Here is an 11981-nt window from a genome sequence, read left to right on the forward strand (position 1 = left end):
GCCATCGAGTCCAACCCCCTGCCAAGCAGGCTTGTGAGGAGAAAGTGAAAGAAGAGTCCCGGTTCAATGACCTAAAAGCCTTTGAACAGGGGAGGGGAAACATTTTCAGCCTGGAAGGTGGACTCAGCCCCTCCCCCCCCCGCCCCCCACTTGTTCAAGCTTTCAGCAGAAACAATGTTAAGTGGAGCAACTGATCCATCTCTTGTCTTGCAACAGTAGCATACAATCCGGCCAGGAAATATGCCCAGGGTTTTCCACAAACGCACATGTGTCTCTCCATCTAAGCAAGCAAGAGGCATTATCCCAATTCAGGGCCTCATCCTAGCCAGGCAAAAGCTCTTGAGCCATGTGCAACATTGTGTCCCTATTTTCCCATGACAGTCCCGGATTTGCAGAAGCCGTCCCAGTTTCTGACTTGATCCCAAAATGTCCAGTTTTTCCTTGTAAAGGACCCCTGACAGTTAAACCCAGTGGCAAACAACTCTGGAGTCGTGGCGCTCATCTCGCTTTACTGGCCGAGGGAGCCGACGTTTGTCCGCAGACAGTTTTTCCGGGTCATGTGGCCAGCATGACGTAGCCGCTTCTGGTGAAACCAGAGCAGTGCACGGAAACGCCATTTACCCTTCCGCCGGAGCGGTACCTGTTGACCTACACTTTGATGTGCTTTTGAACTGCTAGGTTGGCAGGAGCTGGGACCGAGCAATGGGAGCTCACCCCGTCGCAGGGATTCGAACCGCCAACCTTCCAATCGGCAAACCCTAGTCTCAGTGGTTTAGACCACAGCACCACCCACATCCTTAAGGTAAAGGTACCCCTGCCTGTACGGGCCAGTCGTGTCCGACTCTAGGGTTGTGCGCCCATCTCAATTAAGAGGCCAGGGGCCAGCGCTGTCCGGAGCCACTTCCGGGTCACGTGGCCAGCGTGACGAAGCTGCTCTGGCGAGCCAGCACCAACACAGCACACGGAAACGCCGTTTACCTTCCCGCTTTTAAAGCGGTACCTATTTATCTACTTGCACTTAGGGGTGCTTTCGAACTGCTAGGTGGGCAGGAGCTGGGACTGAAAGACGGGAGCTCACCCTGCCGCGGGGATTCGAACCACCGACCATGCGATCGGCAAGTCCTAGGCACTGAGGTTTTACCCACAGTGCCACCCACGTCCCAATATCCTTAAGGTAAAGGTACACCTGCCCGTACGGGCCAGTCGTGTCCGACTCTAGGGTTGTGCGCCCATCTCACTTAGGGCATCCCTATTTTCAGCAGAGAAATATCAGAGGTTATGGAGTTATGCGACCCGCCGAGCCAAGGAGATAAGGAACTATACAACTCTTAAAAGACATCTCAAGGCAGCCCTGTATCACATTCCGCGATAGCTCAGTTGGTTAGTGCACGGCACTGATAATGCCAAGGTTGCAGGTTTGATCAGTGTATGGGACAGCTGCCTCTTCCTGCAATGCAGGGGATTGGACTAGATGATCCTTAGGGTCCCTTCCAACTCTATGATTCTATGAAATCAGAAACCAGGATGGCTTCTGCAAATCCAGGGCCATCCCCGAAAAATAGAGACACTCGGAGGGTCTGGAGGCAGAGCATAGCCATTGTGCTAAGCAGCCATCAAAACCTCTCTCCTCCATGATTTGATCCAATACTCTTTTAAAGCAGGTCATCCCTTTTTCCTGCTGGAGTGAGTTCCATAGTTTAACAATGCGCCGCCTGAAAAAACGTTCATTAGCCGAGTTCCAAAAGTGAGCACTGAAGGAGAAAACCATAACCAGTGACCAGCTCCTATCAGCTCAGGGAAATCTATTTTTACAGGCACCTGTTCATTTTCTCTTCCTACTTCCTCGTAGCTTTCCAAAGTTTCCTCTCTTGTTTACAGAAGCTTGGTAAACTAAACCCCCATTTGGGAGACTCTGTCTTGTCTGCTTGCTTTGTTTTCCACTTAATACACACAAACACACACACACATCCCGTGTCACCTGTGTCCGGCCCGGCCCACCTTGTTCAAATATGCAAACCTCCTATGGTAAGCAGACACCTGGCATACAGAGAGGGAGGGAGGGAGGGAGGGAGGGAGGGAGGGAGGGAGACCAGCCAGGGAGCCTGCGGTGTTCTCTACCTGTCGACAGGTAAAAGTCACCTTCCTGGGAGTCAGGCCTTGGCCGCTTGGAGCCAGCCCTTGCTCAAGAAATAATTAACCTCGGATTTCTCGCATTCCTGAGCACACAGCGTGGTATGGAAGGATGACCCCCGGCGTCCAGGTAAGCGGAGAGCAGACCTCAGATATGCAGCTGGCTGCTAGGGTGGCCCTCTCGGCCGCCGCCTTCCTCCTACTGACTTTGGCGTATAGATATTACAAGTCTCGAGTGCCCTGCGGCAGCCAGCAAGGAGCCAGCGGGGAGAGGGGCAAGGGCAGCGAAGACGCAGAGGGGACGGAGCGCATGGTCTGCTGCAGGGAGGAAGAACTGCCCCCTGCACTGAGGCACCGGTGGGTCAACAGCAAGGGTGAGAAGCCGAACCACGGGGCAGGGGGTAACCCGCCGCTTCGGGCACCTGGGCCTGCAGTCTTTGGGGAATCTAGAGGGCAAAATACACCTGCCTGCAGAGAGCCGGATGGGGAAAGAGAGGTAAAGAAACAGGAGAAGGAGAGGATGAGTCACCTGGGAAGCGGGCTGCCCCCAGACAGAAAATGCTCCGTGGCAAAAGAGGAGAAGGGAGGGGAGACTTCTGGTGCTGTCCTCAGCAACGGAAACAGTGCCGCAGTCAAAAAGACTGCAACGGAGTCAGAGGGCAGGTTGCCTTCTTTGAGTTTGCTCTCCCCAGAAGGCGGCTTCTGCAGTTTGAACGGCAGCCACAAGGATGTCAGCTCTGCAGAGGATGGACTTTGCCTGGCTGCTCAGGAGAAGGGATCTGGGCATGCAGCACTTCACTCTGCAGATGAGAATGGCTCCACTTTAGGAGGAGGAGGGAGAAGTGATCTACCTGGAGAAGAGAAGAGGCAGCATTTAGCCCCGACCCAAGAGGAGCAGGAGAGGACCCGTCCGTCGTTCCATGCCACTTCTGACATGGGCCTGAAGATGAACCATAGCCATGCTGGGTCACACACCACGTACATGTTCTCCTCTGTGGCCCAAGTTCAGGTGGAGGAGAGCCTTGTTAAAGAGCGGAAGTCCCAGGAGAACAGTAATGGGCAACCAGGGGTCCCTGGGACCAGCCTGAGAGGCAAAGTCTATGATTACTATGTTCAGTCCATCTCCCAGTCAGTCCTGAAGGAAATGCCTTCCTGCACCAGCCTGGGTACCCAACCATTTTCTCAGCTACCTGTGATCAACATCCCTGATGCTTCTGATGAGCGGTTGGGTCAGGAATCAGCCCGGTCCTCAGCAGCAGAAGATGACCCTGAGGATGTTCCATCTCCTGGCGCTCTTCCTCATCTCATCCAGGATGAGACAAAGCCCCGGCAACCTGGGAGCCAGGATGAGGCTGCTGTCCAAGAAAAGAGGTCCAAGAAACCTCCAGGACCTAGAGCTGGCAGCTTCAGCCGGAAAGACAGCCTCCATCAAATCATAGACAACCCAGAGCTTCAGGTCCCTATGGAAGGGTTTGGCTGTCTGGCTTCTGGGCTGTCAGGACTGGACACGCCACCTCTCAGCCCCCTCCGTTCCAGCTCCGTTTCTTCACTGGTCGGGTCCATGCAGAGTCTCCAAAGCGACACGAGTGAGGAACCCACAGTGGAGCTGGTGGCTGGTGCCAAGTTCTTCCACATCCCGCTCAGCTCAGAGTCCTCCATCGACATCCACCTGGACTTGGGGAACTGCTACGAGGTCTTGTGTACGGCCAAGAAGCAGAAGCTGGAGACGCTTCGGGAAGCGGCCTACAAGGTCATGAGCGACAACTACCTCCAGGTGCTCAGGACCCATGCAATCTACAGCCGCCTCAACGGCATGGAGAGGGACCTGATCCTGCAGTGGAGGATGCGGGGGAGGAAGTACGTGGCTGTGGCGGACGTCAGCTCTCAGGGCGAGAGCCAGCATGCGAGCAGGCTCTGCTACTACGACGACCAGAAGGATACCTGGCACCTGTTGACTCACGTGCCTCTGGAAGTCGTCTCCAAGGGTTGTGCCATGTGCAGCATGTTCAATTACCTCTTTGTGGCGGCTGGCTGCGAAGGACGGGGGAGGCGCCAGAAGCCGTCCAACCGGGTTTTCTGCTACAACCCTTTGACCAACATCTGGCGCGAGATCTGCCCACTGAACCAAGCCAGGCCACACTGCAAGTTGGTTGCCTTGGATGGCTACCTGTACGCCATTGGCGGGGAGTGCCTCTACACCGTCGAGCGCTACGACCCACGCCTGGACCGCTGGACCTTCGCCGCCCCGCTGCCCAACGATACCTTCGCCGTGGCCCACACCGCCACGGCATGCGATGGAGAGATCTACGTCACGGGGGGCACTCTGCGCTACATGCTGCTGAGATACGTTGGGCAGACGGATACATGGAAGTTCAGCCTCACCGGTGGAAACAAAGACCGGACAACAGAGATGGTGACCGTCAATGGGTTCATCTACCGCTTTGACCTGAACCGGAGTATGGGCATCAGTGTCTACCGCTGTGGTGCCAGGGCCAAGCTTTGGTATGAGTGTGCCACCTACCCCATGCCCTTCCTGGCCAGCTTCCAGTGTGCCGTCGTCGAGAACCTGGTCTATTGCATCGGCCGGCAGTTCAACATCCGCTTCCTGGCTGATTATGTCTCGCCGCGGTTCGGGACCAAGGAGTTACAAACTTTCCCTTCCCCGAGAGGGACCCTTTCGCCTGTGACTCTTGTGCTGCCGGACAGGGAAGTGGTACAGACGAGGGTTTGAGGACACCGATGGCAGGAACCATGAGGAGGTGAAGCTGCTTGATTCCACAGGCCTTGCCGCTGCACACACACACACACACACACACACACACAGACCACGAGCCAATTTCCACAAATCTGTCAAGGGAGATGGAGCTACAAGCGGGTTGGCAGGATCTGTTTATTTTAAGGCACTTAAAACCTTGTAAATTTGCATGCAAATTAAACGCAGCCTTTGGGGTCTTGGACGGTCGCCAATACAGGCCTAGTTAGTGCGAATGTAGGCAAATGCCGCGGAGCCGGGGCGCCACAATCCTGCTTCACACCATCATTATCTGTGATACAAGGGAGGCTTAACCCTATGGCTAACTCAACTCCCTTCCTCCCTGCTCTCAGCTCTCAAAGTCATCTTCTGATTTTGTTTATGAATGTATAGCAATCTGGGGGGAGCGAGTGAGGGGTGAGAGAGAGATGCAAGGATATAAGGAGAGCCGTGCGGGATAAGACCAAAGGTTCGTCCCACCCATATTGATGTGTTTCAGGGCGCTGTGCCAAAAGGGTCTTCCGTGCTCTGATTTTAACCGTCCTCTGTCAATCACCAATTAACCACGTGGCACATTGTTGAACTGTGGAACTCGCTCCCGCAGGAGGCAGGCATGGCCTCCAACCTGGGTGGCTTTTAAAAAAGGATTGGACAAATTCATGGAAGAGGAGAGGGCTTTTGATGACTGCTAGTCATGATGGCTCGGCTTTGCCTCCACAGTTCAAGGCAGCAATGCTTCTGGATCGCAGATGCTGGGACCACAGGAGGGGAAGGCACTGTTCTGCTTGAATCCTGCTTGCAGGTTTTCCACAGGCATCTGGTTGGCCACAGGATGCTGGACTAGAATGGCCATTGGCCTGATCCAGCAACCTCATAATACACTACAGTGGTACCTTGGTTCTCAAAGTTAATCCGTTCCGGAAGTCCAATCTAAAACCAAAGCATTCCAAAACCAAGGCGCGCTTTCCCATAGAAAGTACAGTGGTACCTCTACTTATGAACATGATTCTTGTGGTCTCTTCCAACTCTATGATTCTATGATTCTATGATTTGTTTTGGGGTGCCATTCGCACCCCAAAAAGTCCATAAGTAGAGCACCTCTACTGTTTGTGCTCAAAGCGCAACAGAGCGCTTCTGTGCATGCACAAAGTGCACACGGTTTGCCGTGTTCGTAACCTAAAAAGCCGCAATATGAAGCAAACGTAACACGAGGTATAACTGTAATGCAAAATGGATTAATCCGTTCCAGACTTTTAAAAACAACTGCTAAAACAGCAATTTAACATGAATTTTACTATCTAACGAAACCATTGATCCATAAAAAGAAAGCAATAATCAATGTACTGTACTATAAAATAAATAAGACAGTATTGTAGATGATAAAAATTAAAATTATTATTTTTTTCTTCTTACCTGCACTGGTGATAGTCATTGTTTGGCTTTCATCCATTTCCACAGTCACACAATCAATCAATCAGTAGCTGAACTGGGTCCCACACAGACACAGAAACAAATGAACCAAAAAGGCCTCAAAAACAAAACCACGAAATAAATAGCAAAAACAAAAGCGCCAAACTTAATCCGATCCAGAAGTCTGCTTGACTCCGAAATGTTCGAAAACCAAGGCGCAGCTTCTGAAACAATAGTCGAATGCCACATTGGACGTTCGGCTTCCGAAAAAGTTTGAAAACCAGAACACTTGCTTCCGGGTTTCCGGAGTTTGAGAAGCAAGGCGTTTGAGAACCAAGCTGCCGCTGTGTTGTGTTCTTAAAGGCCATTCGCAGCCCAAAAGGAACTGCCAAACAATTCCATGCATGCCTGATCTTTCCAGCTCCGGTGGTGGGGCTATAGAAACCACAGGAGGGGAGAGGGCTGTTGCGCTCAGATCCTGCCTGCTGGCATCCCACAGGCAACAACAAGGACATGCCACTGCGAGAACAGGTTGCTGGGCTACATTAGCCTGATTCAGCAGAGTCTCCTTATGCTCTTAATGAAAAAAGGGAACTGCATTAGAAAGCCAGCAAAGGGCTGGGGGGAGGGGGATTTGGTGAAATTCTCGTGGGTGGAATGCAGAGGTTTTGTGGCACTTCCAGGAGGGCAACCCAGTTAGATGGGTGACATATGATGATGATGATGATGATGATGGCTCTAGTGCTCAGGTTGAGTGTTCCCCATTGCAGCATCAGGATGCAGGATGCAGTATGGGTCATTGGCTGCAGTGGCATGCGGTCAGTTGGTGGCATAGCGTGGGTTGTCAGCACCCGGGGCAAGGCAAGTAATTTGCACCCCCTAACCCGTGGATTTGCGCCCCCTAACCTGTGGATTTGCGCCCCCTAACCCTACCCCCCAGATGTTGCGCCCGGTGCGGCCGGCCCCCCCTGCACCCCCACGCTACGCCACTGCGGTCAGTGGACTGGGGGGGCCTAGGCTAGTCCCCTAAATGTTCCCCTGGCGCCTTCTTCCCAAAGCCCAGGAATATGCTCCGACGGGGTCCAAGAACCCTCCTGCATAGGAAGGGGGGGCGAGGGGCCGATCGCCCCAGGTGCCCTCACTGAGGGGGGTGACATTCAGCATGCCGCCCACCCGCAACTCCCAAACCAGTTTGCCGGCGGCATTCCCCCCTTCCCGCTTCGTTTTGACAACTTGGGGGAGGTTTGGGAGTTGCGGGCAGGCGGTGTGCTGAATGTCAGCCGTGGGCGGCTCACTCTGCCCCCGGCTGCAGGGCGTGCACATCGCTCCGGGCACCCAAGTAGCTATCCCACGCCTGGGAGGGCACCCTCCGCGCCACGCCCCCCTCAGGAGTGTGCCCACCCTGGGCAGCGTGGGGATATGCTCCACCACTGCTGCCACCTCCCCAAAGCCCATCTGGAGCCAGGAGGTGCCCAGCATCCTGTCAGAGTCCGGGTAAAGGTAAAGGTAAAGGTACCCCTGCCCATACAGGCCAGTCTTGACAGACTCTAGGGTTGTGCGCCCATCTCACTCAAGAGGCCGGGGGCCAGCGCTGTTCGGAGACACTTCCGGGTCACGTGGCCAGCGTGACATCGCTGCTCTGGCGAGCCAGAGCCGCACACGGAAACGCTGTTTACCTTCCCGCTAGCAAGCGGTCCCTCTTTATCTACTTGAACCTTGGGGTGCTTTCGAACTGCTAGGTTGGCAGGCGCTGGGACGGAACAACGGGAGCGCACCCCGCTGCGGGGATTCGAACCGCTGACCTTTCGATCGGCAAGCCCTAGGCGCTGAGGTTTTTACCCACAGCGCCACCCGCGTCCCAGAGTCTGGGTAGAGATAAACAACTACCAGACATTTAGGAAACATCTGAAGGCAGCCCTGTTCAGGGAAGTTTTCAATGTGTGACATTTTGATGTATTTTTAATCTTTGTTGGAAGCCGCCCAGAGTGGCTGGGGAAACCCAGCCAGATGGGTGGGGTACAAATAATAAATTATTATTATTATTATCATTATTATGGTGGAGAGAGGGGCAAGCACAGGGCTTTTGTGACACCTGGCTTAGGGAAGAAAGCACGATGCTCACATGCAAAGTCCGGACGTCCCACCCGCCCAAGTACCCTCCTGCAGCCCTAACTGTTCCCCTATTAAAAATTTCACCGCACACCACTGCTTTTGGGCCAGATCCAGCAGGCTCTTCTTATGTTCTTTTGCTAGTCTCCTCCTCTTCCACGAATTGATCTAATTCCATTTAAAGGCATTTAAGGCAGCAGCTGGGATGCGGGTCTAATCCACAGAGCCTAGGGCTTGCTGATCAGAAGGTCAGCGGTTCGAATCCCCGCGACGGGGTGAGCTCCCGTTGCTCGGTCCCTGCTCCTGCCAACCTAGCAGTTCAAAAGCACGTCAAAGTGCAAGTAGATAAATAGGTACCACTCCAGCGGGAAGGTAAACGGTGTTTCCGTGCGCTGCTCTGGTTTGCCAGAAGTGGCTTAGTCATGCTGGCCACATGACCCGGAAGCTGTACGCCGGCTCCCTCGGCCAATAAAGCGAGATGAGCGCCGCAACCCCAGAGTCGTCCACGACTCGACCTAATGGTCAGGGGTCCCTTTACCTTTAAGGCAGCAGCTGTCCTCACATCTCTTGGCAGGGAGAAATGTGATTCCAGTTTCACCTTTCAACGCAAAACCCACCTATTTCACACTTTCCAAAATGGTACAAGGACTGAAAACACTATCACCCCTTGAGAATTAACAGCTCTCCAAATTTTGCAATGCCATTCTCCAGCCAAGTCATGTGTGTGCAAGTGCAGGTGTGTGTTTCAATCATGCATCAAAATGCATCTGTTAGTGAAAATAACATGCAGAGATGCACTGTATCAGGGCTTTGCCAGAATGGGTATATTAGGCAAAATTGCATGCAAACAGGTATGTATTAATAGAAATTCATAGTAAAATGCTATTGAATTTTCTGGAGGACTTAAATAATTAGAATAGTAATAGTCACAACAACAACAAATTAATGTGAAAATATATAGAACTGAACTTAAGATTGGAAAGAAAGGGGGAAATGTAGAGTTGTAAGGGTCCCCAGGTGGACATCTAGTCCAACCCCCTGCAATGCAAAGAACCTCTGACAGATGGAACATTGTACTTAATTGGATACAACCCTCTATGCCTAAGCAGGTGTGGTGAGAGTGAGCTTTCTGCTCTGGACCACTCTATGGGGAAGTTTTGGGGTTCCTGCGTGAGTACAGACATTCTGACATGCGCAGCGGAGGGGTCACTCCTCCCACAAACCCAGCACCAGAAAGTAACACCAGCACCATCAGGGCAGGACTTGTGGGAAGCAGAAACCCAGGCTCCAGCCAGAAGTAAAAGCAAGAGGACTCCCCAATGCACCGGGGGGTGGGGGAAGCCAAGTAAGCCAACTCATTCACTTAACTGACTATGGAGGGGTCTCTCCATAAGACCATTAAGTCCAGAGTCCAAAACTGCCATGATCACACCACTGGGATGAACTGAAGACCAGAGGTTCTCTGCCCATGTAATCATCATCATCATCATCATCATAATTTATTATTTATACCCTGCCCATCTGGCTGGGCTTCCCCAGCCACTCTGGGCAGCTTCCAACAAAACACTAAAATACAATAACCTATTAAACATTAAAAGCTTCCCTAAACAGGGCTGCCTTCAGATGTCTTCTAAAAGTTTGGTAGTTGTTGTTCTCTTTGACATCTGGTGAGAGGGCGTTCCACAGGGTGGGTGCCACTACCGAGAAGGCCCTCCTCCTGGTTCCCTGTAATCTCACCTCGTAGTGAGGGAACCACCAGAAGGCCCTCGGTGCTGGACCTCCGTGTCCGGGCTGAATGGTGGGGGTGGAGAAGCTCCTTCAGGTATACTGGACCAAAGCCATTTAGGGCTTTAAAGGTCAGCACCAACACTTTGAATTGTGCTCAGAAACGTACTGGGAGCCAGAGTAGGTCTTTCAAGACCAGTGTTATATGGTCTTGGCGGCCGCTCCCAGTCACCAGTCTAGCTGCCGCATTCTGGATTAGTTGTAGTTTCCGGATCACCTTCAAAGGTAGCCCCACATAGAGCGCGTGTGCAGAGTGGTTTTATTTATTACATCTATGTTCCACTTTTTTCCTCTGAGGAGCTGAAGGTGGACGCATAGGTTTCATCCTCACAACAACCCTGTGAGGTAGGTTAAAGCTGAGAAATGGCGACTGGCCCAAGGTCACACGCAGTGTCCTTCATCATGGCTGAGTGGGAATTCGAACCCTGGTCTTACCAGGTCATAGTCCAACACTCTAACCCAGGGGTCAGCAACCTATTTCAGCTGTGGGCTATCCCTCACACCTTGTGGGGGGCCAGACTATATTTTTTTTTGGGGGGTGAACAAATTCCTATGCCCCACAAATAACCCAGAGATGCATTTTAAATAAAAGCACACATTCTACTCATGTAAAAACACCCTGATTCCTGGACCACCCGCAGGTCGGATTTAGAAGGCAATTGGGCCGGATCCAGCCCCTGGACCTTAGTTTGCCTACCCATGCGCTAACCATTATGCCACACTGCCTCTCATCTCATAATACTAGGTAGGTTAGGGTATCTGGGTCAGAGCAGATGGCATCCCTGCAACTGTTCTCCGCTGCACTTTCCCGTACAGATTAAAAGAGCTTTCTGATGACTTGGACATTGGGCTCAATTAATCAATGCTCATTGAATCAAAAATTATCTCATAAAGGCCTGGAACATTCTTTTAACTAAAGCTCTCTTTTCCTCATAAGTAGGACAAGATGCAAGCTTGATGAGGGACCAAAGCGGTCTCAACTCCACATCTCTGAGAGTTGCTCCCAGCCCCCAAAAGCCTTTCCTGCTTGTTCACAGATCAGTTTATGCCTCAGCACCAAGCAAGGATTTGCCCCATCTCATGAAACACAAACACACACACACACACACACTTCACAGCCCTGCAGTGTTTGACCACATGCCATCACTGACAGTTTCCCCTCTCTAGCAGGTGGGAATGTGTGTGTGTGTGTGTGTGTGTGTGTGTGTTTATGAGCATTCCATGACATCACAGAGACTCAGCCAATGGCGGCAGAAGCTGTGTGGACCTCAAATGGAGAGGGGCAGTAAACTCTGCAGACTTTTTAAATGCCTGTGTGTAATTAAATGGGCCTATATATATATTTTCTCCGGGGCTTGAATATGCAGATAAAATAAAATAAACAGCAGTAACAACGAAGTCGCCTTTGAGATCTCTGCCACATGCTTTCATCAAGGTTTCTGCCGCATCCTCATATTTGCCCTTGGTTGTTCCATTACTGTAAGTGACTGAAATTGGATAATTAAGATACATAACCTGCCATAATCATTAATGCGCTTTACATCTCGGTGTCTCAGAATGCATTTTCGTCAAAGTGCCACCAATTACTCATCTGGAGTGCAGATTCCAAATGGCTGCAGTTTCATTCCTCCACTATAGGCACTTTTTTTGTTTTTTTAAAAAAGCCATAGATGGCTCCAGGATGGTCACTGTTAGTTGTTTCCAGGATGGTTTATCTTAGTAAGATGGAATCTTAGAATTGCAGTGTTGGAAATTCCCCCAGCGGTCATCTACTCCAACCCCTTGCAGTGCAGGA

The 11981-nt window shown here is 51.9% G+C and overlaps 1 protein-coding gene across 1 annotated transcript; it reads left to right on the plus strand.

Annotated features, from left to right (window-relative positions):
* Positions 1-2108: 2108 nt before the first annotated feature.
* On the plus strand, positions 2109-11586 carry KLHDC7A (kelch domain containing 7A). The gene is made up of 2 exons (XM_083453840.1): positions 2109-4889; positions 11127-11586. The coding sequence occupies exon 1, from the start codon at positions 2243-2245 to the stop codon at positions 4859-4861; it is 2619 nt and encodes an 872-aa protein (XP_083309966.1). The 5' UTR covers positions 2109-2242; the 3' UTR covers positions 4862-4889; positions 11127-11586.
* The last annotated feature ends 395 nt before the right edge of the window (positions 11587-11981 follow it).

The sequence above is a fragment of the Podarcis tiliguerta genome (genome assembly GCF_965153285.1).
Source record: "Podarcis tiliguerta genome assembly, chromosome: 8".
Lineage (NCBI taxonomy): Eukaryota > Metazoa > Chordata > Lepidosauria > Squamata > Lacertidae > Podarcis > Podarcis tiliguerta.

Coding starts and splice junctions, on each gene's coding strand:
- KLHDC7A (XM_083453840.1), top strand. CDS start 2,243: ATGACCCCCGGCGTCCAGGTAAGCGGAGAGCAGACCTCAGATATGCAG.